The sequence below is a fragment of the Chaetodon auriga genome, chromosome 11 (genome assembly GCF_051107435.1).
Source record: "Chaetodon auriga isolate fChaAug3 chromosome 11, fChaAug3.hap1, whole genome shotgun sequence".
NCBI lineage: Eukaryota > Metazoa > Chordata > Actinopteri > Chaetodontiformes > Chaetodontidae > Chaetodon > Chaetodon auriga.
Genome location: NC_135084.1, coordinates 18,900,483 through 18,927,087, shown reverse-complemented (window position 1 = coordinate 18,927,087; position 26,605 = coordinate 18,900,483). Strand labels below are relative to the sequence as shown.

General features: G+C 42.2%; 2 protein-coding genes across 3 annotated transcripts; both read left to right on the top strand.

Annotated features, from left to right (window-relative positions):
• Positions 1–7,346: 7,346 nt before the first annotated feature.
• Positions 7,347–9,279, top strand: LOC143328332 (serine/threonine/tyrosine-interacting-like protein 1). Its single transcript, XM_076743410.1, has 5 exons — positions 7,347–7,366; positions 7,467–7,597; positions 7,701–7,869; positions 8,277–8,413; positions 8,627–9,279. Exons 1-5 carry the CDS (start codon positions 7,347–7,349, stop codon positions 9,277–9,279), a joined length of 1,110 nt encoding a protein of 369 aa, XP_076599525.1.
• A 1,122-nt stretch (positions 9,280–10,401) lies between these two features.
• Positions 10,402–26,297, top strand: p4ha1b (prolyl 4-hydroxylase, alpha polypeptide I b). Of its 2 annotated transcripts, none has more exons than XM_076743825.1 (15): positions 10,402–10,541; positions 15,684–15,766; positions 15,949–16,045; positions 16,248–16,399; positions 16,785–16,922; positions 17,073–17,312; positions 18,712–18,932; positions 19,029–19,205; positions 22,474–22,544; positions 24,244–24,343; positions 24,560–24,613; positions 24,702–24,767; positions 25,254–25,322; positions 25,769–25,865; positions 26,099–26,297. In XM_076743825.1, the coding sequence occupies exons 1-15, from the start codon at positions 10,528–10,530 to the stop codon at positions 26,167–26,169; spliced, it is 1,650 nt and encodes a 549-aa protein (XP_076599940.1). In that variant the 5' UTR covers positions 10,402–10,527; the 3' UTR covers positions 26,170–26,297. The 2 variants fall into 2 exon arrangements, with proteins under 2 accessions (XP_076599940.1, XP_076599939.1); XM_076743824.1 differs by lacking the exon at positions 22,474–22,544 and adding an exon at positions 20,082–20,152.
• The last annotated feature ends 308 nt before the right edge of the window (positions 26,298–26,605 follow it).

Here is a 26,605-nt window from a genome sequence, read left to right as displayed (position 1 = left end):
ACCACCACTAATGCCACCACCCTCAGACTGGCACACACACACACAAGGGGGTTTTCATCACTTTCTGGAGACTTACCCTAACCCTAATCCTATCCATAACCACTATTTGCCTATTCCTAACCCTATACCTGACCCATAATCCTATCCTCAGTCTTCACCCTTGCATTATTAGTGGTAGTAGTACTGCTAATTAATTAGACAAATAGGAAGGAAGGAAGGGAAAAAGTAAATGAAATATTTTAACATCCATTTTATGAAACAACTGGAGCGAAGTAATCAAAATAAAGCAGGATTATTGTTCCTCACCAAATGTTCTTTACTTAATACTGATTTAACGAAGAAAAAGTCGCAGTTAAGACATTTTACTGGACTGAACTTGAGAGTAATGTCAAAAAAATGCAGGATTGGTCTCCAAGAACCAACTCTACCAGGACCGACTCGACAGACACACACACAGAAATACTTTAATAGCGCATGTAATATTAAGCAAATTCCCTGTCCGGACAAAGTAAACAGCAGATAAGCCACAGTGTGCAGCGTTGTCACTCTGGCAGCAGGCAAACAGTGCTTCCATTTTTTGATTAACCCTGATTTAAGTGTGAATTTGTCTTTAGAAGCAAGCCAGGCAGCAGGCACCCACCTGGGCGAAGCAGAGCGCCACTGGGTACGGGTAGTGGTACTGAGGGATGAAGACGTTGACCACAAAGTTTCGGAGTTTGTCACTCAGGCTGTATATCACCACGACCACCAGGCAGAGGGTGGGAACAAGCGGCTTCATGACATGACCAGATGAAAGGCTTCTCGTCATCGAGCCACACCATCCCCTCCTCCACCTCCTCGATCTGCTCACAGGAACAAACACTGATCATGTCATAACAGTGACATCTATGTGTTTGCACAACTTTCCAGATTACACAGCTGTAAATGCAGTTAGATGAGAGTTCCATTTTAGTATAAACGACAAAAGCCAATTTAACTCCACCAGGAAACCAGTTTGAGACAAGAACTGAGTTTCTTCCAGAGAAAATTTCTAAACCCACATGATTTCAAAACCCACATGATGTTTAACTAATGTTTGGCCTTGCGCTAATGTTTTATAAGCTCACCAGCTGGAGTTGCTTTGCTTGGCTGGCCTCTGGAAATCAAAAATGTCTAGTCTAACAACTATGATGTTGTATAACAATGTACTGTGTATGAGTGCAAATAAAGTTTGCCTATATAAATACAGTTGGCACTCTAATGATCCCAGTTCCCAGAATAGCAGAAATAATGTATAATTGGTAAAAAGCCAGTTAGATTACCTTTTACCTAAAAGACATGCTGTCATTCTGTGAGATTGTTGAGTGCAGGGCTCTGTTATTAGGAGTCAGTGTGAGAAGGACAAGAGACATGTTCATGAATATAACATTATAAAACAATAAGAAAATCCATACTTCATTCAAAGGGCAATGGACAGGATGTCCTCAGTTTAACCATTAACTGTCATCACATTTTCACTATCAAGTGTGTTTTAAATGTTGAAACTCAATGCTCAGTGCTAAAGAAGCTCCTTAGATGAACATTTTCAAGCGTCATCAGTCGAGCTGTTCTTGTTTCAACCCCTGCTTGAATAATCATTACTGGGATGATAAGAATCTTCATATCACCCATCCCTGATGCTGAACTCTGATCCCCTGCAAGTGTCAATTACAGCCTGTCATTTACATTTGGCCTTACGTGACTCAAACGGTGACAGCAGCCAGGTATGGAAGCCCATTTCTGCCAGTAATAAAAAAAAGTCATAAAAAAAAAAAAAAAAATCACTTAAGTCATTATAATGAGAAACTTTCTTGAAATAATGACTTATCTCAAAATAATGACTTGGTATTTCAACACAATGACCAAATCATCATTTTGGGACACTACATCATAATTGCGACATAAGTACGTGATTATTTTGCTTAAGTTTCTCATTATTTTGCGATTATAAGTTATTATATTGAAATGGTTTCTCATTCTAATCACTTAAAGAATCTTTTTTTTCTCACATTGGCAAAAAAGGACTTTCACAGCCAGGGGCACTAATGGACAAGGTGATATCAAAGACCTTGACAAAGACCCCACAGAGGTGAAATACCTGTGACTCTCCACCAGTCACTTAGAACGAAGGAGGCCCACTGGAGTTCCAGCTGTTGGGTACTCACTCGGGGTACTATTCACTGCTGGGTGAAGTTAGTTTAGAGGTGACGAGACATTTGAAAGTTCTGAATTAAGAGTTTGTCATATCATATTTTAAATTGTGTCACAGCCATGTCTCCAGTTACTGCTCGTGTCTCCCGTGGCCCCCCGATTGCTGTTCAGCCTGCACACCTGCAGTCCTTCAGCTCTCGAACTCTGCCATGTACCAACCCCGGTTCTTCTGCCACGCATCGCCACATCTTTGTTTCAGTCTAAGTCGGCGTTTACATTATTATCTTGTGTATTCAAGTTATCTCTCGTGTGTTTGTTTGTGTTGTGCCACAGGATCACGGCCTGCCTACCAGCTTACTTATTCATCGCTCAGCCACGCTTCACCAGCCTCCAGCCCCCCCCCCACACACACACACACATACACAAACACACATACACACACACACCGGAAACCAGCCAGTAAACCTTTTCTTATTCATGTACACTCAGAGTCTGTCCTCCCCCCTTCTTGAGCCTTACAAAATGCTTCTCAGGACAGGTTTTCTATTATGATATGCAGTCGAGGACAGAGTTTTTGTCCTCTGCTGTTCATGACAGTACAGCATGTCCCTAACAGTGCTCTCCTCTGTCTTTGCTCCAAAGTACAAACACAATGCATCCTGTACTTATTCAGGACCTATGTTTGTCTGTCCTTATTTTCTTATCATCTGTAAGCCTCCAGTGTAGATAAGTAGTTTACGTTGTTTTTGCAATAGATCACAGCATATTTATAAAAAGCCACGTAGGACTCAGTAACCAATCTTGTCCCAGACTAAAAGCTTTGTTGCTCAGCAGGTCAGGCTGTACCCTGTAGTAAGAGAATAAGTACCTATTTGTTAAAAAATGCCTATAATACAAATTATTGTTATATTTCTGGTACACCGTTAATACAGAAAATTACACACTGAATTTAGAATGAAGGCATACATGCTGTCAATGTAGGCAATTACTTTTTCGTCCTATCTATAATCTTATTGAGCAGTTAGATATGGCTAAATGAATCTTATCTCATATGACAAAAAATAAGCTGTAGACATTTTTAGACAGTACACAAAAATCACAAGTGGTGTTGAATGTTAAAAAGCTGTACAGACTTACTTAACGCATGCCATGCTTAAACCAATCCTCCTTAAAATAACATGGGAAAAGTCATAACAAATAGCCCAGCCGCAAAATGAAATGAAGCTATTTGCTGGGACACAACAACACAAAAATGAAATCTATTTGGATAAATGAAACAGTGAAAAAAGCCAAAGCAAAACTTTACTCACCAATTCCTCATAAGGTCATATTAAATGTTGAAATGAATCATTCCCTTTGCATGGCTGGAAACAGCATTTACTCCCACCACTATTACTTATAATGATTTGCCTATAATAATGTTAGTAGTTGTCATAACAAATGTGTCTCTGCTACCATTCTGCTGAACGAGCCGCACTGCTCTCCTGCTCTCTGCTGTGGTCATTCACCTCATTTGATTCCCCGCTGCCACCAGGTGGACTTTGGTCCGGGTCTGTTTGTCTTCCGTTAATTAAAGGGGAAATCTAGTTGGACAGTTCTAAAAGTATATTTCTCCGACAATAAACTGAACATGCAGCATCTGTCAAGTCCGTTAACATAAGCCTATTTGTTTACTGACACATTTTATTACGGGCAGTGAGAAACGGCCCTCTCATGAGAGGAACTCCACCTGCTTATGTAGCAGCCCATGTGATCTATCTAAAACTGACTGTAGTGTTTTACATTTTCTGAGGCCTCCAGCTGGCGTGTAAAACCGCAGGAAAACCCCAGTCCTGTTTCTTCCCATCTCTGACACCTGTTTGTGACATTCCTGACACTTCTTCCCCAGCTTCATGTTCCCTCACCCACCTTTGTCTGCATCCATGTGGCTGCATAGAGGCCTTCATGGAGTCCATAAGGGTGCATGAGAGAGGGTTTGCTTAAGTAAACAGACTCATCTGACTGAGAGGATGGTGATCTGTTGGCTCTGGAGCTCAGGCAAACACAGTAGCATTGTGCACCGGGGCGTCTGATTGATCCACATTTCCGCTGGCTGAGTGTTAAAAAACACCAGCAACACTGGTGACTGATCATGTGAACATATAATATACAGTCATGGAAAAAATTATTAGACCACCCTTGTTTTCTTCAATTTCTTGTTCATTTTAATGCCTGGTACAACTAAAGATACATTTGTTTGGACAAATATAATGATAACAACAAAAATAGCTCATAAGAGTTTCATTTAAGAGTTGATATCTAGCCATTTTCCATGGTTTTCTTGAAAATAACCCAAATCACTTAAGTTCTTACATCAATAGCTATGGCATTGTACTGCCAAAAGCAGTGCTTTTAGGCATTCCATGTTTTCTTTTCTGTCTGTTAGTCACATGATACACACAGCAGTTAGTACTTGATTGCATAACCATTGTTTTTGATGACTGCAGCCATGCATCTTGGCATGCTCTCCACCAGCTTCTGACATTGTTCTGCTGTCACAGCAGCCCATTCCTGTTGCAAAAATTCAAACAAATTTGCTTCATTTTTGGGCTTGTGGTTCTCCATTTTGAGTTTGATGATGTTCAACAGGTTTTCAGTTGGATTTAGATCTGGTGATTGAGCAGGCCAAGGCATGGTTCGAAAGCTCTGGTTCTCCATCCAGGCTTTAACTGACCTTGCCGTGTGGCAAGGGGTATTGTCGTGTTGGAAAATTCAGTCATTCAAGGCTGGAAAGAGTTTATCAGCTGGTGGAAGAAGACTGTTCAAGAGTAGCCCTGTACGTGACCTGGTTCATTCACCCTTCACACAATTGCATTTGCACTGTTCCACCCATACTGAAACAACCCCAGATCATCACCAATCCACTCCCATGTTTCACTGTAGGGGCAAGACAGTCTGGTATGTAGGCTTCTCCAGGCTTCCTCCTAACCAGTAAATTGGCTGGAGTGGGCATCAACTCAAAATTGAATTCATCACTGAAGAGAACCTTAGCTCAATCATCAACAGTCCAATCCTTGTGATCCCTAGCAAAGAGTAACCAGGCCTTCCTCTGCCTTTCGTTGATGAAGGGCTTCTTCCGTGCCCTGTGTGACTTCAGACCAGCTTCAAGAAGTCGGTTTCGAACTGTCCTTGCTGAACAAGTCACATTTCTCGACAGTGCCTGCTCATTTTTAAGGTCCCTGGAGGTCTGACGACGATTCCTGACACAGGAACGGATGAGTGCACGGTCCTCTCGTGGGGTAGAAAGACATTTCCTGCCTCGACCAGCTAGCAATTTGGTAGTACCATGTTCGGCTTGCTTTTTCTTTGTGTAAAGAACAGCTGTCTTGGAGATCTTCAGTTTTGGCTACCTGTCTCTCACTCATGCCAATTTCCAGCAGTGCCAAGATGGCTGCCTTTGTGGCTTCACATAATTCTTTTGTTTCAGGCATTATGTGAGAGCTGACAACTTCTGAGTTGTGCTACAGCTTGAATGTAAGCAGGAAACCACTCTAGGCCTTTGCATGTGCAGTGCTGCTTATGACATGAAATGGCCTCTTATATACCCTGGGAATACAATTACACTTAAACATGACAAATAGGACATAAAGTATTGTGGAATCAGCCGCATTTTTTGTCATGTTCATTGTGTTCTTCAGGTAATATACCTTTAGTGGTATCAGGCATTAAAATGAACAAGAAATTGAAGAAAACAAGGGTGGTCTAATCATTTTTCCATGACTGTACAAGCACACGAAGTGTACAACTCTCTCAGGAGGACAACAGGGGGCAGTCATGCTCTGTTTTTGACGTTGGTGGACGCAACTGTCATACCTCAGGACATGACTGGACGATGAATGAGTGTCAAGAAAATAACATCCATTACATTTATTTCATACAGATTAAAGGACAGGTTCCCCCTTTTTTCAGTATGTCTTATAAAAACAGTCACATTTTTTGGTCGCTGTAGTTGTTCTTCCTGTCCAGATGACCAGTCCTTCCTGATGTGGTTCCTGTGTCAATGACGGCAAAATTCACAGTCCTCTTCTCATTTAAAAATATAATAAGTTCACCTGAAGCTAATATGAGGCTTTAGCAGTTGAGTCAGTCAAATCAGGTGAATTTTTCCAGCTCCTGTCTTTTTATTACACCCTGAAGGGTGCCCTGCTAGTGGAGAGAACATGATGCTGTGCACTAAAACACAATAACATCTCACAAAATGCAACATTTCAGGAAACATTTCACAATACACAACAGCATTTCCGACTATGGAAAAACAGGTCAATGTCATTTCCTCTTTCTATTGTGTACCACTTCAGCAGCGTCCAGCATGAAGTGTAAGCTTAGAGGATGGAAGAGGAGGTTGAAATCAAAAGGAAATATTTTAACCATTCATATGATGTAATTCTCTATATGTTTTCAATATATCATGACATCAAAGGTTTTGCATGATTACGATCAATAATTTAAGTGACAAATGTGGAAATCAACCAAGCATAGGTCAAAACAAAGCTACATTTGGCTGAATTATAAATGTATGCTAAATTAAGAGCCATCTGGAAGCCCGGCTCTTGTTGTTGATCTGATCTGGCTTACAAACAAAGAGATGGCAATTCTATCACTAATGGCATGCTAACACATGCTAACACATAACATCAGTCAGTTTTGTGTTATAGTAGAGTCCTGCTATGTGTACTTTTATTCTTATTCGTTCTTCCTTTCTGTTACCTAACTGCTGCCTCAATCTTTGTATGATTTTAAAAGAAACTTGAATCCTGACCAAATTTCCATGTACACTGCAACTACTGGGAGTTAATTTGGGTGAAGTGGGACTCCTGTCCAGGTCTCTCCTCAGTCACCTGTCACAGCCAGCTACCATGTGGCCCTTTAGAGCACTTAACCATTGCTGTGTTTCCAAGACCACCAGCTACATTAAAGGAGAGGCTGAAGTGGGGCTGGCTGAGTAAGAATAACAGCTACAACAAATTGTGCATCGTGAGTTTTCTCCACATTTTTCACTTTTACTTCCTGTTGGGCTTTTATTGATGCAATATTTTTCAAAGTTTTTAAATGTGTCTCTCTGTTTCTTAGTGTAGCATGTTCTTCTAATGAAGGACTGGTGGGAACAGCTGATGCATCTGTCAGATTACTTAAACAAGATGGGCGTAGTACTGTCCAGGTAAAGAGTTTTCACTTGTTTATTCTCCTATAATGTTGCTGTGTTCATCTTTAGATTGCACTTCTCTGTGTGTGTGTTTGTGTCTCTGTGTATGTGTCAGAGTGAATAACAGTTGTAGAGTGGCCTCCAGAGAGCCTGTCAACACATCCCAAACAGTGAGCAGCATCTGTGACAGGGAGGTCAATAGTGCAGACAGTGATCATTCCTCCATCATGGCTATTGGGAACAAAGGTAAAAGGAGTATTTTTCCCTCTCACCTAAAGAAGAATGGATGCACACACACACACACACACACGCAGACACACTGTACTCTTGTATTTCTGACTGCAAACAGTGTGTGAGCCAGAGAAAGTGCTAGTCCCTGCTTGTCCAGAAATAGCCTGCGTGGAGCGAGGCTACATCACCCCACATCAAGTGTATAACCTGCTGAATGGAGAGGAAGGCCAGCCCGCATTGTATGATCCATACTATATTCTCATCCTGGACTGTCGCAGCGCAGAGAGGTGGGTGTTGCACGGATGCACCAGTGCTCTTCAGCTGCAGAAACTCTGCTGCTTAGATGCTAAGAGCAGATACATTAAAGGTACAGTGAAATGCAATCCATCCACAGCACCACCAGGCCTCAACAGTTGAATCAACACATCTATCTCATCAAAAACTGATCATTATAAACTTCACAGATATAGTAATTTCTCCTGCTGCAGGAGATACTAGAACACCAAATGTGTATTAATCCGCTGCTGGAAATAGTCCCCAACAAACGCACTATTGTTTGAGTAAAAAGAAAAGAAAAAATATCACCTGCCTCTACTTCTAAGAATGTATTTACTCTGGAAGAACACGTGTAAGGTGGCTGTTTCAGTTATGATACCTAATATATGTGCATATCATGAATGAATGTGTGTGTTAGGTACAAGGTGAGCCACGTGGTGACAGCGCGGGCCGCTGTGACGGTGATCCACCCTGGGCTGGGCTGTCTAATCAGCTGTACAGAGCTGCAGAAGTATTCTATAATACTGCTGTATGCAGAGGAGGGATGCAGCCCAGGTCAGCGATCCACATTCAGCCTTAAGGATGCACACAAACGCACTGAAGTACTCTTACAAATAGACATTATATCTGCCTAGCATCCACATGTTAGCGCTGACATTGTGAGCATGCTGACATTAGCATTTTGCCTTGTTGAAATCTTCTTGGTTGTCTGATTGTATTGTCTGTTCTGTCACTGTGATTGTTTCTCTGTGTCTGTGCTTATTTCAGTGGGCAGTGTGAAGGCCAGGGCAGACTCTCCAGACCTCCAGCGCTGTTTCTTCCAGCTCAGTGCTTTGGGAATGGACCCTGTCATCCTACTAGGGGGATTCTCAGCCTTCAATGCCCTCTACCCTTTCCTCTGCACGCCACGTATGGTCCTGCTGGAGCCTGAGCGGCACACCCTCACCATCTATCCCTCAGAGATCCTGGAAGGGGCTCTCTACCAGGGCTCTGTTTCCCAGGCCGCTGACTACCGCATCATCAAGAATCTACATATCACACATGTGGTCAATGCCACTGCCAACTCCCCCGATGCTTTCCCCAACACGCTCTGCTACCTGAGGCTGTGCCTGAGCGATGATGCTCAGCAGGACCTGGTGGAGGCGCTGCCGCTGGCATCCAGGTTCATCAACAGGGCGCTGAAGGCTGAGCCCTCTGGCCGTGTTCTGGTTCACTGTAGTATGGGAAGGAGTCGCAGCTCAGCAATAACGCTGGCCTTCCTCATGGAGCATCGATGCTGGTCACTGCTTAACGCCCTGCGCTGGCTGAAGGAGAGGAGGGCGTGCACGGCGCCCAATGTGAACTTCCTGCGTCAGCTGCTTACCTATGAAGAGCAGCTGTTTGGGAGCAGACTCACCTCCCTGGACGACATCCGCCGATGACTGGAGGAAGAGGAATGGGAATGGAAAGGTTATATTGGATGTTACAGTTCTTTTTTTTTCTACATTTCACATTGAGAGAAGTGTCAAATATGCTGAGAATGAACAAAGGGAGGAGAATTTTGTACTGGAAGAAAAACTCCCAAAGACTGGAGAGGAGTACTCCCCCACAAGTTTGATACTAATCTTAAACGCCCACACAGTGTTTCTTGTTCTACAGTATATGCCTAAGTAACAAAAATAACCATACAGATGTTGAATTTTGTGGCCTCTGTGCGACTCAGTATAATAAAATCCCTGTTTGGACATTTTGCTGGGTGATCGTTAATAGAAGACATAAAATGCATTTATAGCATTTTACATTAGAAAGGTTTCTGTTATTCAGTGTTATTCCATGAGATGACGGTAGTCTGATACTCCTGTGTCATGCAGTCCGTTCAACAGTATTCATGTGAAAAAGCAGTTTAAGAAACTGAATCGAGGTTTGTGAACAGCCCTTGTTTATCACATACATTAACAATCTGTAGTGTTTACATAGGGCATGCTACTGAGACACACACACACACACACACACACACACACACACACACCTACACACTTAGCTCCACCCTGTTGAACTCAGTAGCAGGCTGCAGGAATTCCCTCCCTCCAGTCACACTTTTTGGATGGGAGGGGAGGAATTTTCTGGAATGTGGGAGAATTAGCAAGAGGAGTCTGCAGTTGAAAATGGTGAAAAAATATGTCTTTGGCCAATTTAAACAATGCAAAATCTACACAGGGCATCAGTGTGAATGGAGATATTGAACACGTGCCTTGTTCTTCACTATATGAAAACATATGGTAAATGGTGATTTTTTAAATGGTGGACACCTCAGTGGAAAAGAGGAAAGCTCATCTGAGATTTGCAGCACAATTCAACACGTGGCAGAGGGGTGACGTTAGCTGGTACACACAATTTAAATACTGTCTGTCTCTCCAAGGGTCAAGACTGCAAGACGCCTCCCCTCGAAATTTACAAACGACAACCCCTAAAGTCTCTGGTAGCAGGGGGCTGTATGCATGTGAGAATCTGCACGTAGCATTCAGACTCACGCTCTTAGAAATCCAGCCCTAACCACCAGATGGCCAAGAGTGCGCCGAAACATCACAGATAGGACGAAGCACCAGACAGACTCACCGGTCACTGCACACAGTCCGCCTGAGTTGGGATTTCAGAGGACCCCGACGCCGAGGACGCATTTCTGCCACAGGATGCTGTCGTTAAGGTACATATCACCTCCTGAGTCAGATAAGATGCCAAAAGCTAGGCACACTGCACACTTTGCAGCCTTTTCGGATAGTTTTCATGTCTGTTTGCAGTGATGGAGCGTCTGTTTTTACCGTGTTTCCAGTTTTCAGGAGCGACCGTTAAACGCTGCAAACTTCTTTCAGTTAGCCCATTTACAGTTGGGTAAACTTTAGCTAGCTTAGCTAGCTGAAAACTAGCTAACCGGACTGAAACTTTAATATGTGTGATGGTTCTGGGTGGTGGCAAAGAATATAAAAAGACTGAACTGATTAATAGGGAGTACAATTAGCAAAACCCGGTCAGTTCAATACAAAAATAGCGAGAAAAGCCTGAGATTTGCCCCCGAAAACTAGCTTCCACGTTATGGCATTCCAGTGCAGTCCAGCGTGGGATGCTGCTGCCTTCACTCTGCTCTGTGTTACACACTCAATAACAGCAGAATAGAGACCTCCGCTGATTTTATTTGTCATTTTGTACATTTACAGTCTTGACATTCACACAGTCTGCAAACGTAGACACTGCGGTGACCCCATGGCATCAGGTTATTTGGGGATAAAAGCTAATATTCACAGGGAACTTTCATTTAAACGTCATATTCTCGTTGGTTAACTAATTAGCTAAATTAGTTTTGGGGTAAACAAACAGCACCAGCTGCCCTTTGGAAAACTGAAAGGTGTCAGTGAGTTTGCAGGGGTTATTGACGGGTTATTGCAAGGAAATTGCGTCGGACTCCGTCGGGTTGTGTTCAGCCCTCTCATGAGTCTTCCCGGCGGGGAGGGGCGAAGACGTGGCAGTCCTCTTCCATCCACATCCTGTGTTATCTGACTCTCCAGCCTCACTCCCAGGCAGACTAGTCGTGATGAGGCCAGTTTCTCAGCGAAGAAGCTACTAGAACACAGTGAAGACAGAGAGGAGCAGTCTGACATTTGTTCAAAACTGTAGAGACTGCAGAGAGGCTGACAAAATGGACTGAAAAACTGATATTTCATGATAATACTCGAATATACTCTTTAGACTTTAACGGGTTTTGAATGAGTGAATTGTTTATAAGCCTTGTAGGGATTTACACTTATCAGTTTCTATAGAAAACAGCACACAGTACTGATATATATTGCACAGTCATGATAACTCATAGATTAATAATGTAACATAAATAATATTGATTATTTTATGTGTGGTTCTTTGCCTACTGGAAGCTAAATTTCCCCTGCAGGTAGTGTGGATAAATGTTTGTGATATAACAACAATTGGGTTATTTTCATAGCTTCTTCTTCTGCCTCTCTTTAAAATAAAAGAGCAAGGCTTCTTCAAGCGTTCATCATTTTGAAACATCATGTTTTGAAAATGCAGTTAAGCTTTCCCCCCAAGAGAAACGACTTCTTGCCAGTATTTCTATTACTTTTGCTGCTTCTCTCTCCTGCATTTAAAATCAACAATATCTGGTTCAGTCCTGTCCCTGCCTTGTTGAAAGTCATCCTAGGCAAAGAAGCAGAGAGTAGAGTTGACAGGAAAACAGTAAATCAGTGAATTAATAACACCAGAAACACATCACAACTCATTATGTAGTTGTGGAGGAATTTCTAAGGGTGGGTCCTTCTCTGCTAATGGAAGCGCTGCCATATATCCTCATTTCCTACAATTAACACCAGGCTGTGAGGTAAAAAAGAGTCTCCTAATGAACATGTCTGAACAGATCACAGCCTGATTGAAACATAGTTTGAGAGGTGAGGAACAAAATACTTTCAGACCAATTTTATGCAGAACAGCTTCTGCCTCGCAAGTGTGTGGCAGGTTAAACGTTAAATGGGAGGTCAGGAATGTTTTGGAGTCCTCACATTGTCACGTACACATATGTGTGCACACCAACACTCTCACTTAATGTGCGGTGTGACGCATAAATCTAAATTATAACTGTTATACTTGACGCTTTAATCTTGACATTAGACTGCTGCACCATTATAACAAGGGTGGCACAGTAGCTGTCACCCTGTCATTACAATAATTATATTCTATTGAGGTTTTATCCTGAAAAGTGGTAGGGGCATATTTATGGTGCTGTGGACTGAGTGGCACCACAGATTCTGGAAATACAGTTGTAACAGTGAAGGATAATGGTAATTTGCATTTTGCCTTGCAGTTTCTATTTAAATACACCTAGATTTAAATTTAATTTAGCTTGAATCAAATACATTGAGCAGATTTATTTTTCCTTCCTATCTGCTGCATGCTGTTGGCCTAAATTAAAACGTCATAGGATGCCATTCTTTTACTCTCACTCAAGGTTTGTCAATGTGGCAAAGCCAGAACCTGCCTGAGCCTGTTGTCTGCTTCCACTGAAAGGCATTAGAAATTTGAATAGACGCACGTTTCATATTTGACCTTTACTTTGCCAATAGGCCTGTGTGAGTGGTTCTTGCCTGTGCACTTAACTCTATAATGAATGTTTACAGTGATATTGTTTCTACTGTACCAGGCTCAGCTTGTGTTTATGTTATTTGAAAAAATATATATATTTTTTCAACATAAGCAGATCTAGAAATAAGATAATCAAAGTAGGACTGCAGATATTTTCGTTTTCGATTAATCTGCCAAATGCTTTCTCAATTGTTTAGTCTGGTTTGATTTGATAATAGTTTGATCTATAAAACATCAGAAAACAGTGAAAAATATCATCAAATGTCTTGTTTTTTTCAACCAACGGTTCAGGAGTCTTTGAATGTGCTATAATTTAAAACCAAGAAAAGCAGCAGATTCTCTCATTTGAGAATGTGGAACTGTCAGGTGTTTGGTCTTTTTGCTTTAAAAATGACTTAAATGATGAATTATTTAAGCTAAAGTGTGATTTTAGGAAGAAACGGAACCCAGATGTCACTAAATCATGGATTCTCTGAATATTTTTTATTTGACCATTTACAGACATTGTAAGTTATTGTTGTTGTCAGTGATGTTATTGTTGGTGCCTTTTGTCTTTCTTATACCGAACATAAAGGGAGTCTTGCTCTAGAAAGTTTTTTACAAGTATCAAGAGTTTCTTTTTCTTACTTGTGTTATCTATAACTACATAATCTGTTAAAACACACATAGACACACGTAGACATAGTTTGCTAATTTCTGCTGCACAAACTAGGTATTCCTTTTTTGTTAAGGTCCCTCTGAGAGAGAGGATAAAAACTGAAGTCTGTATTTATACACAGCTTCAGACTGACTTGAGTAATTTCTTTCCACCTCTTTCCTCCAAGTATACTTTCTTTGTCCAATGCATTGGAAGCATTTTTATCACTATGTGCTCTACAGAAGTTCAGCAAGGTTCATCTTTGGCTGTAGTTTCAGTTCCAGCTTCTATATCTAAAGAATGTGACAACAAACGTCCCTAAATTGTCAGACGTGTGTCCCATGGTGTCTGTTGTTATGTGGTTTTGATGTAGATCCAAATCCAAATGCAGCTTTAGTTTTTAAATACACTTTTTCTTATGGCACAGTGACAAAGGTGTCATTGGCTGAGCACATCCTCTGCTGCTCAGTTTCAACCGCAATATCTGTGTGAATACTCTTAAGATACAATGTGTACACAGACATTCACATCGCACTGTGTGCCTGCACATTTTCTTCCTGCCAGCCTGTCTGTGTTCTCCTCTAACATCTGTCTGTATGGGCAGACAGATCACAGTGCCAGGCCAAAGCCAAACCGGACACAGCAACAGCAACCACAGACTTATATTTGACTTTGTGTGGTGGTTGCGAGGCAGCACGTCTAAAAGGATTAAAGAGATTGTCCAAGTTTTTCAGCTCAAGGCTCAAGCTTACTCTTGATTTGCTCTTATTGCTTTACATCTTCTAAATGGTCAGTTCACCCAAATCACAAGAAACCCTATTTTCCCACTAACCCCTAATAGTATTTAACCATGCAGATAGTTTTGACATAACTGGGGCTGAGGCTTTTGCTCACTCAACAGCAACACGCCTCTCCAGGAAAAAAGTGAAACTGTGCACAGTAGGTCTGTGGATTATCCATGGATTATAGATGGTGCTGCCATCCAGGTCTTGAACTCAGTGGAGGGAGTAAAGGGAGCTTTATGACAACGGGGACAGCAGTAAGCTGGATGAGTTTTGAGGTCTGGAACGTAGGGCTGCCCGGTTATGGCAAAAAATCATAATCATGATTGTTTAAGTCAAGATTGAGATCACAATTACTGATCATGATTATTCATTGATTTTGGAAACATTTGTTGGACTTAAAGAAACTTGTAACAGTGGATTTCCTTGAACTTTAAATATAATTCAACTATAAAACAAAACAAAAATGCAATATGTGCAGCTGCATCGCAGGCTTCTCTGAGGCCTTTTTTTTGGTTCTATCTGCGTGATATGTCTGAATTTTCTTTACAGATACAGCCGATACACGTGCTGTAAGCTGTGATGAAATGTGTTTAGGCTCTCTTTTAACTATTTGTATGAGGTTTTGGGACTGTCACAGTGTGTAACAACCGTCCCTGTCTGGTCTACCGATCATGAGTTCACTGTGTGTGAGTGTGTGTGCTTCGTGTGCAACAGCTGAATTGGTTTTACATTTTTTCATTGACTGAAGGCTCCCGAGCTGAAAGAAACATGCTGCAGCCTGGCTGAGAGTGAGTTTGGGCTTTTAGGGAGAGGCAGAAGAGCACCGCTGTAAAGGAAATCAGACAAAACAAGAGCATTACTGCAAAACGAAATGCGTCACAATCATAATTTTATCTTGTTTTCATAATTGTTGGAAGCCAAAATTGTAATTCCAAATAAAATTTAATTAGCGTCCCAACTGGAATGTTTGATGTGGCTCACTGGGAATTAGCTTGAGTAAGGCAGGCGGTAGATGGCTGAAACTTGAAAAATAGGGATGTAGCAATGTAGTTGTGGCTATAAAATGGGTCTGACATGACACCACGGTGTGTCAGTAGTGATGGAGAGGTCATTTGGAGGGCAGGGTTATGTCACCTGACATCCAGCTGGAACGGTGACATGAGCTAAAATCAGTATGGATATGAACAGATAGGAAGGGAATAGTGTCAATCAGTGTCAATCATATGCATGATTCACTTTTCAACTAATGTATTGAAGAATATTTCTGTCACTCTTTCTTCAGAATGGAGTTACCATGTTGGTGTTTATTGTTGCTTAGCTGCCTGCAGTCTCTGTCAGCCCACAATGACTTCTTCACCTCCACAGGTAAAAGCATCATGTGGCACTCACTGGTCCTTCAATTTCTCATTTTTTATTTTTACCACACATATGGAAGCAAAATAGCATGACATTGTGGGATCCTGTAATGATCTGATACGATAAGTGATGCCATGTGTAATTTATTATCGCAGTATCGATGTTCACCATGTCTGACTTGTATTCCTCAGGCCAGATGACTGATCTGTTATACACAGAAAAAGACCTTGTCACCTCTCTGAAGGACTACATCAGAGCAGAGGAGAACAAGCTTGAGCGTGTCAAACAGTGAGTTTGTGGACACAAACTTACACAACGTACACAGACATGCATACATGTACACAAGCGTATTAATATCTTACACAGAAGTGCATGAAAACAGACATTTGTGCAGATACTTTACTGCACACAAGTCTTCATATTCATGATTAATGCTTTGTTATTGCTTGCTTGTGAAATGTAAGCAGTTTACCCAACTCCATATTGATAGGTGGGCTGATAAGTTGGATTCACTGTCAGCTACAGCCACACAGGACCCAGAGGGCTACCTGGGGCACCCTGTCAATGCCTTCAAACTGATGAAGAGGTTGAACACAGAGTGGGGGGACCTGGAGAGCCTTGTCCTCAGTGACACCACTGATGGTATGGAAAAAGAAGGATTTTTCAATACTAGCTGACGTTGGTCTGGTCCAGTGCTTTCTATGAATTTCCTTTGACTGAATGTGTTTTTTTGTGCTTTTTTGCAATACCATGCTGCCCGTTCATACTTGAAATACTTTAGTAGCAGTCAAATGGCTTGCTCAGACCCCTGACACAAGTTATTGAGGTGGAAGAGAGAGTTACTCATTCATTTATACAGAATGTCTTGCTTAATGTAACTATAATTCTCTCAGACAAGATCAGAGTCACTTCAAGCAGTCTCTCTGACCATTAGGAGAGAGTATTTGTTGTCCACTTGTCTGCTTGTTATGTATACAGAATCATCCTACTATGCCTTTCTCTGTCCTTTCCTGTCCGTTTCTCTCAGGATTTATTTCCAACCTGACCATCCAGAGACAGTATTTCCCCACAGATGAGGATCAGACCGGCGCTGCTAAAGCTCTCCTCCGGTTACAAGACACTTACAGACTGGATGCCAACACCATCTCTACAGGAAACCTACCTGGTAAAGGGCTTAAATCTGTGCATACCACAGGCACAAAGTTTTGTATCTCATTGTGGGGATTATACCTTTCTCTTGGTTTCTGTGTTATAAAGGAGATGGTTTAGTTTTCTTCAATGCCAGTGTTCCCCTCCCGTATCCTCTGCACACTAGGAGTGAAACACAAGAACCCAATGACAGTGGAGGACTGTTTCGAGCTGGCGAAAATTGCCTACTCTGACGTGGATTACTACCACACAGAGCTGTGGATGGCCCAGGCCTTGAAACAGCTCGATGAGGGAGAAGAGTCCACTTTAGATAGGGTGACAGTGCTCGACTACCTCAGCTACTCCATCTACCAGCAGGGGGAGGTAGAGCGAGCCCTGGAGTACACCAAGAAGCTGCTTGAGCTGGGTGAGTCTCTATTTAAAAGTATACTTGGAGGCCTGTTTTACAATGTAAAGTGATCTTGTCACATAAACATCAAATAGATTAGAAACTGGTGCACTTTTCTTATCAGATTTTGTCCAGACTTACACAGACACCAGACTTAATTTTGTTTGATTAGATAAGACTGTATAAATGTGGGAATAGCTTTAATTTTACCAGACATACAAAAACATTTCTAAGAGAGAAAAGAACATCAGTGTTGATCATCTAAATCTGTGAGAATTAAGACAGAAAGTCAGTTGGCTAAATTTGCACAAAATGAGACATTTGCTTTGGTTTGAACTGAGTGACCAAACACCGGCCTGCATTTCCAAACCACACATAAACAGTCTGGGCCAAAACATCCATGCCATCACAAGTCTGTGAGGTTTTGTCCACAAACAATATACCGTCTAAAATCTCCACCAAATTTGCCTTAGTTGTTTATAGATTTGGCATTAACAACAACAGCCTTCTGGTCAGGGCCATTCAGACATTTGGATAGAGCCTCTCTTAGAAAGGACCTGTTATTGATGACTTTTGAGCTGTTCTTCTTTTATTTATTGGTAGTAGTGGTTCAATGGTAATCAGAGAGGACTTGGTTTATGTGTTTATGAAGTTTGTGTGAATTGTACTCTCAACTCTAACCTGCATCCAATTAGATTGGATCACAGCCTTTGTCTAGATAAGTGGTGGTGAGATTGCACAGAATGATCTTTTCCTCAGAGTTGTGTGATTTGGATCGGGGGTGAAGTTAGTCCTGAAATGAGATTGCTTGAATGTTAGTTGAAAGTGATTGACGGAGGGCTCTATTATTGCTCTTTCTTTCATACAGTGATTGTATGGTGTCAGTTCCAGACCTTATAAGGAGCTTTTCTGGTAGGAAAGGCTGAATTGGTGGAACAGTGTGACAAGTTGATGGTGGGCGTTAAAGGGTTCAGTTTTGTGTAATGACAGTAAGAAGGATATCCTTTCAGTGGTGGGTGGTGCTAAACACCATCCCACCAACCTGGACTTTCTAACCCAAGTTTATTTTCTAAAAAGTCAGTTAATTACATTTGCTCATGAATAATACTCATTATAATGCTGCAATACATTTCCCGTGATTGTCTTGAAATGTGAGTTTGCTCTGATGAAGCCTCGGTGATGACCGTGTTATCCCACATTTTCCTCCAAATGAGCCCCTGAATTCATTTGCTGTGTTTGTACATCTTGTTTCTGAGAACTTGATAAGGTCAGACTGAATTAATAGCATATAATCGTGTCATGTTGGAAGGTCAGTTATTTTGATTACGATGGGCGGAATATTCTTTCATGACATCGCTGCAGTCATCACTATTTGTAATCACCTCTATTATGTCTGTTGGTCTCTCATTTTCCCCAGACCCAGAGCACCAGCGCGCCAAGGGCAACCTGAAGTACTTTGAGTTTCAGTTGGAGAAGCAGAAAAAGGCTGCAGAGGATGAAGGAACTCAAAAAGAGAAGGAGCCAGAGAAAAGAGACACAACTGAGAAGAAGAAGAAGAAGTCCAAAAAGGTCTCTTTTCAGCTGATCCCAGAGAGGAAGAAGTATGAGATGCTTTGTCGTGGGGAGGGCATCAAAATGGTGAGGCAGACGAAGAGATGCACAAAAGCACCACTTCTAACTTTAAATATACAGCTCTGTTTTAACCCCTTTGTTCTCTGCTTTTCTCTCAACCAGACCCCCCGCAGGCAGAGTCGGCTCTTCTGTCGTTACTATGACAACAATCACAACCCCAAATATGTGCTGTCACCCGTCAAACAGCAGGACGAGTGGGACCGCCCCTACATCGTCCGCTACCTTGACATCATCTCCGACAAAGAAATCGAGAAGGTCAAGACATTGGCAAAGCCACGAGTAAGGGATTTTCAATCGTGCCAGTGCTCCCGTGATGTCACATGATGCATGTACACTCACCGGCCACTTTATTAGGTACACCTAATAATCTGGTGTCCTAGGAGGCTATTTGAGTAGACTGAACTTATTGTCATGTTCAAGAAACCAGTTTGAGATGATTAGAACTTTGTGACATGCTGCGTTGTCCTGCTAGAAATAGCCATTAGAATACTGGTGTAGTGTGGTCATAAAGGGAAGGACATGGTCAGCAAAACTACTCAGGTAAGCTGTGGCATTTAAATACTCAGTAATACTGAGGGGCCCAAAGGGTGCCAAGAAAATATCCCCCATACCATTACACCACCACCACCTCCTGCATGAACCGTTGATACAAGGCAGGATGGATCCATGCTTTCATGTTCTTTATGGCAAAGTCTGACCCTGCTGTCTGGCTGTCGCAGCAGAAATCGAGACTCGTCTGATCGGGCAATGTTAGAGACTGTTGTGTGAAAAAATCCCGCTAGATCAGCAGTTTCTAGCAACACATTCAAAGGCGCTTGAATCACCCTTCTTTGGTTGCATGCCCAAATGCATTGAGTTGCTTCAACATGATTGGCTGATTAGATATTTGTGTTAACGAGCAGTTGAACAAGTGTACCTGATAAAGTGGCAGGTGAGTGTATAAAGCTACATTGATCACTGTAAGGTTTACTGTGATCTAGTTGGAACATTCCTTAGCTTCTATTATGTGCTTAAGCGTGTTGAGGGGTGAAAGGTCAAAGCTGTGAGGCTGGTTGATGTGATGCTGGTACTTAGGCAAGCACACAGGCATGCACATCGTTGCATGTATGTGCATGTATGTCTGTGTGTGGGTAAATTGTGTCCCTGGCTTCACAGCTACGCAGGGCCACAATCTCCAACCCCGTCACAGGAGTGCTGGAGACAGCTCCATACCGGATCAGCAAAAGGTAAGGCATAGCTAGGAGCCGCCAAGAACAGAGGATATAGGAGAGAGCTGAGAGGGAGAAAGTGAGATTTCTTCTCCTTTTTCCCTCCGTAACTCATCCCATTTCTCCTCTGTAGTTCAGTCCGTCCGTCTATCTCAATTTCTCCGCCCTCCCAAAGCTTAAAGGCTCTTGAGCTGAAGCACAGGATCCAGCTGAGAGTGATCAAAGCTTATGTAAACATTTATAGATCTATCACTGGTTTATAAAGGTCTGCTCCTTACAAGTATCTCATGGTGCTTTAACCAGTGACACAGAAATGAAAGAAAAAACCAAATGCATTCCTAGAAATTGCGCTGTTGTTTTTTGAGGATCTGTTGTGGATGTTTCTGCTCAGGAGTCTGCTACAGAAAGGTAACACAGGAAGGCAGAGGAGGGGAAATGTGTTGCTTTTTCTAATAGTTGATATTAACATAGTTGCTTTTTGTGACCCAAGAGGTGTATCAAAGGCACTCATTTAGTGTCCATTGGAAGTTTTGCCTTTTGTACAGGGTTGCCACAGGTCTGGAAAGACCTTGACAGTGATTTAGAGAGCAATAAAGAGGCCCATAAAGTACCTCCCACAATCTGACTTTCAGCCTCTGTCGTATCAAAATTCACCTATAATAACCGGGCTGGGCCAAGCCACATCTCTCTCTCTCTCTCCCCCACTCTCTATCTCTCAATGTTGACCTGCCCAATGAGAAGGAGGAGCTGGACATGTCCAAACTGCCAATGGTAGACTACTCAATTAGACTGAAAGGACTTTTGTTTAGGAGCATCTAATGAAGAACACACGTTTATGTGAAGACACGTGTCAGAAGTGTCCAATGTCCAATGAACAAGAGCAGCCATTGTTGTTGGTTGTTTGACTCTCGATAAACAATCCACACACCTCTCTCTCCACCCATCAACGATAAAGGGAGCAGTATGAACAGTATGATATATTTGATGGTAGCAACACATTTCAAACAAGTTGGGAAAGTTGTGGAATGCTCCAAAAACACCTGTTTGGAACATCCCACAGGTAAACATGTTCATTGGTAGCAGGAGATAGTATCATGAGTGGGTATGAATGGGGCATCCTGGAAAGGCAGAGGCAAAGACAGCGTGATGCAGATGGGCACGCGAGTTTGAGGGTCATGTTCTACTAAACTGTCTTAAAATGGAATTTCATGCTTTTTGGTAGTAAGTCCAGAATTCATCAAATAAACGAAAACTTTCGAATGTCAGCACAGTGTCTGCTCAGGGGAGCCACCACCCGGGAAAATACCATGTTTGGATATTGTGAGATTTCTGGTTATTGCGCTTCTTAATCATATCTTTTTTTAACACTGGTATCATGAAAATGTCCAAAGGGCACAGAAATGTGTTGTTTTTATTATGTACGATGCTATATGACACAAACTTAACAGGCATAAGTATGAAGTAATGAGCGTAGCTGGAAATCCCATTTTCTTGTGAGTGAACATGTTGATTTGTTTTGTAGTGGTGACTTGATGACAAAAGAGAAGACCAGACACAACCATTCCAAAGCAACAGCTGAACTCAGTGGCCATTTTCTCAAATTAACCTTTCGCTTACACTCTAAACCAAAAATCTCTGGACCAAATTTACATACAGATTCCTTAAGATATGTCCGTTAATGGTCGGAGGCTTTTTTCACTTCAATTTTCTGATGCATTTTATGTGAAGAAATTGTCAAAAATCCTGTTTTCAGGATATATGACATGTTTTTCAGCATAAAAAAAACATTTAAAACAATGCTTTGATGAAAGGCTCTGACCATTACCAGCAAGAAAGAAGGTTATGACTTGATTTCTTGGGCTTAAAAAGGTTTTCTGCTGATGTGCAGATTAACACATGATAATGATTGTCCCTCTTTTCCCGTGTGGTGCCTGGCCTTTCTAATGCCATTTAATTAAGGTGAACCATCTTTGTCCAGCACTGTGCTGGACTGGTATATGTGAACATTTGTGTGATTTAATGGCTCTTATTTTGAAATAATTTGTCCTTGAAAAGTGCTTGAAAAGCCCTTGAAATGTATTGTTCCAAAAGAGTGGCAACCCTGTTACAAAAAGGAAACTTGGTTCCGTGCGTTGCCTCGTGAAACACCCTCTGGCATTTTCTTCAGAATAACATTGACACCTAGTGACCGGTTCTGCCTGTCTTTTCTCTCCCTCTTTCCTCCTCTGACTTTCCACTCGTCCTCTTGTGTGTATCACATTCCATCGTCCTTTTTTCCATCCTTTTTCTATCTTCTGTTCCTCGACCTCCATGTCCTTCTGCTGGGGAAACTACTGTAGTTAAGGCGAGCCACGGTGCATGACCCTCAAACTGGGAAACTTACCACGGCCCAGTACAGAGTCTCCAAGAGGTAAGGGGTCACAGGTTACTGCAATGCCTTCCCCTCCTCCTCCATCCATCTCTTCATCTTTATCTCAGTGCCCTCGCTGACACTATTCAGCCCTACAGCCAATAAGCATCATGGAAGAAATGAGAATGTTGAGCTACACCTGGAAAACTGTCACTAGAGGAGGTTTTAATTTGGTTTAAGTGAAAAGTTCAAGAGATTTCTGCCACTGAATTGAGCTAAAATAGAGTTTAAGCCAAGCTAAACAATCCTCTGTTGTAGTTTTTTTTGGGTGCAGCTGAAATATTCTTTGTTCTTTCAGTTTTTAGGGATTTCCATGGAACTGCAGTTACAGTAACAGCCTGTTTTCTTTCCCCTTGCCATCCTTTGCAGGTTGTTTGAAATCCAGAGCACTGAATCTCTTGTCCCCATTGCGCTTTCCAGGAATGAATCTGTGTCACACTCTCATATGAGCTCATTACAGCTGCTACGGTTTTGCTGTGCTGCTTCAACTTCCATATCAGCATGAGAGATCGAGAAGCTGAGTCTGGATGCACATCCACAGCTCGCTGTACGCTGCACACATGTGGAAAGAGAGATTGTACTTTTCCTGCCGTCACCTTGTAGTTAAAATTGCTGTTCCACTTTTATAGATTTGTTGTCTATTGTAGGTTAAATTTCCATCCCACTCTAAAAATAGCAGGCTTCACAGGCCACCAAAACCCCCAAATTTCTTTGGTTTAGCTTTTCTTGGGTGTGGGTTCAGGGGTGTGGTGTCCCTTTGATGTTTTTCTATGCGTGCGTGTTAGTCAGTGAACACCGAGTGATAGAGAGAGCAGACGGATACACTCACAAGAGTTTGACTTCTCTCTGAACCGGCTGCAAACACGTCAGGAAAACATCTGTGGGCTCACATTTGGTCCAGCATCCCTTCAAAAATATCACTTATTATCAACACACACTCTCAATAAAGAAAGATGACTCATCACACTGTCTCTCCCATGCACACATATTCTCAGAAACACTTCTGTGAGACAGTGGGGGTGGGAGTCATCTCATAGGCTGTGATGTCATAAAAACACCCCTAAATTTGACACGTCACGTGTGTTGGTAACTTCATATAAATTATATCTTCAAGTCTATCATAGTATTAGTTGTGGTTTTGCTGTTTTTATGTGGATGCTGTGGCCTTTTAATGCATTAACCAGACAAAATGCTAATTTGAATTTTAAGATGGTCTTCAGAGCCTCGGCTGTGTCATGTGTTAATAAGTCACAAGACAGAGTTCAGTGCCATGTTTATCAGAGGCCTATACTTAAACTGGGGTGTGAGTGTGTGTATGAAAGGCCGGTAGTGTGAGGAAAGTTAAATCCATGAAAATATTTTGCCTTAGTGCTCAACCAGACTCTTGTTCGAACAGTGCGCAAAGATTGAAGTCAGTACAACTCTGTACCCTCAGCTGATTGGAGATTCTGAATCTTGGGCTGGTTTCCAATTTTTCCTTTTCTTCATGCCTCCACTTTCCATTTCTTCCATCTCGTTTTGCTTAACTTCACTTTTGTTCCGAGCTTCTCATGGCAAATTTTCAGCATGACATTTGCCTATTTCAGAAGAAATCTTTACTACCATCTAGTGGACAAACCTGTGCCTTGCTGACAGACCATCACTGTACAGCGTGTTCCTCTTCTGTCTCAATCACTGTGCTGTCTCTCCTGTGTTCCAGTGCTTGGCTTACTGGCTATGATGATCCAATGATTGACGTGATCAACCAGAGAATTGAAGACCTCTCAGGGCTGGAAATGGACACCGCAGAGGAGCTGCAGGTAGTTAGTTCATGAGATGAAGCTTGCAGATATTCACTCACAGTTTATCTCATTTAATGTTGATTCTGTGTTTATGAGGCAAAACCTTACAAAATGAACCTATTTCTTACAATCTCAGAGTCCCCCTCCTACTCAGGAATCCTCTCTTTGTGTGTGTGTTAGTCTGTTGGAAATGTGATTTGTGCAGTTGTGATCATGTTTTATTGATCCCTGTAGGTTGCAAATTATGGTGTTGGAGGTCAATACGAACCTCACTTTGACTTTGGAAGGGTAAGACCCTTTGTGATTCATTTCTAAAAACGTACAGTAGTGCTAATATGACAGAATAACCTGATTGAACCTGACTCTCTCTCCACAGAAAGATGAGCCAGATGCCTTTAAAGAGCTGGGCACTGGGAACCGCATAGCAACATGGCTCTTCTATGTGAGTAAACTCTTCCTAAAAGCACCTAAACACCAATGCTGTTAACAAAGTGTGGAGTAAAATTTAGTTCCTGTGATTAGAAAAGCGGCGTACAAACTGAGCCAATGAAATGGGCGAATGAAGCTCAGCATAAATTTTCCCCTTTGATTTTGCTCTGGGTGACAACCTGGTATTACACATCAAGGACCATCTGTCATCTCTTATTATGGGCTTTGTCGGTGTGCAAAATCTTTACTGTCACTAAAGTAACATCTGAGTTAAAGCAGGACTAGCTGTGCTGTTGCGTAATGAGGATGTTACACGTGCTGGAATGCGCAAAGACCAAAATACAGCCGGTGGTACTTCGTATAAGGAGCGCCTGAACAGAGAGATTAATTATTAAAGGATGCGATGCAAAGATAAAATGTGTTTAGCAACTGTTACAGTCGTATTGCTGCTGAGCTTCCACAAAGAGCGAACCTTTTGCCTCTCTGTTTCTGATCGCAGATGAGTGACGTAGCAGCCGGAGGAGCCACAGTGTTCCCAGATGTCGGTGCAGCAGTTTGGCCCCAAAAGGTAACCGCTTATGATCCACCGCTTACTGCCACACATGATCACTGACTCTGCAGCTGTGCCTGAATCAGACTCATTATGCAGCCAACTAATGCTACAACTGTTTGTCTGTGTTTGTGTTGCTTCTGAAGTTTAGTATACACTGAAACTGCTGATTAATAACAAAATAAAATTGTGCAGTGTGCTGTGACTTGTTGTTTTTGCCACTCGGTCGGGAACAGTACATTCTGCACACACACAACACAATCTTCTAATTGAGCAACATGTACAAAATAAGATCATGTACTATAAGCAGTTGCCTATTTGTTCATTCCTGTCATAGAAAGGATGTTTTTTTTGTACACTTCTTAGAATTAATTTAGGAGGCTGACTTTCTGGGATGCCTGGCTATTCCTGGACGGTTTGCAGGGCCGCTAACATCTGCCGCCTGTTGTTTGTGGGTATTCCAGGGCTCTGCAGTGTTCTGGTACAATCTGTTTGCCAGCGGGGAGGGAGACTACAGCACCCGACATGCAGCCTGTCCAGTGTTGGTCGGCAACAAGTGGGGTGAGCTCCTCTTTGTCTGGTTCCTGATTAAACCGCCCATAAACACCTGAGTGCATATCTCTGATGAGATCATGGGCTTTTCTGGAGACATTTTTAAAAGCGAAAGCAACAAAGAGTCAGACCTGGTGTTGAGTTTATAAGACAGGAAGGGTAAACATTCACACTGGGTCTAAAGTCAACAGAGGGCTACATTAAGGCTGTGATTATTATCTTTGTTTTTCTTCTGTGTTTAGTATCAAACAAATGGATCCATGAACGAGGCCAGGAGTGGCGGCGACCTTGTGGCCTGAGTGAAAATGAATGATGGAAACAGAACCCCCCCCCCCACCCTCTCACCCCTTCCTTGAGAACCACCCAGGACCAAAGAAAACTGCTGCAGGCCACAGATGATACATACGGACACATGGGGTCCAAATAGCTCATTCCTTCACGACAAACACTGCTTTTTTTCTCCCAGCTGTTACGTTCTGAGCCCAGAGATTGTTTGGGTTAATGTCGAGTCCCTTGAACAGTATTAGCAACGGCATGACAGATAACATGTTCCTCAGGTTGTTTGACGGGTTTTCGTTTTCACTCCAGCGTGTCCTTCTCTGCACTCTGTATGAACTCCAGCTCTGTGGCGAGGTTATCCTTCAGTAGTAGGGGCAGCTTCCTCTTTCTCAGCGTGAAACTTAAAGGTACAGGTCACCTTTTTAACAGTCCCGCCTGATTCGTCGTAGTCCTTTGGTTTCATTGACAGA

Bases quoted from the DNA above. Each gene is read 5' to 3' on its own strand.
- p4ha1b (XM_076743825.1), top strand. The intron at 16,046-16,247 runs GTGAGTTTGTGG...CCATATTGATAG, and splicing joins AAGCTTGAGCGTGTCAAACA to GTGGGCTGATAAGTTGGATT. The intron at 16,400-16,784 runs GTATGGAAAAAG...CGTTTCTCTCAG, and splicing joins CCTCAGTGACACCACTGATG to GATTTATTTCCAACCTGACC.
- LOC143328332 (XM_076743410.1), top strand. From the start codon at position 7,347: ATGGGCGTAGTACTGTCCAG. The intron at 7,367-7,466 runs GTAAAGAGTTTT...TGTATGTGTCAG, and splicing joins ATGGGCGTAGTACTGTCCAG to AGTGAATAACAGTTGTAGAG. The intron at 8,414-8,626 runs GTCAGCGATCCA...TGCTTATTTCAG, and splicing joins AGAGGAGGGATGCAGCCCAG to TGGGCAGTGTGAAGGCCAGG.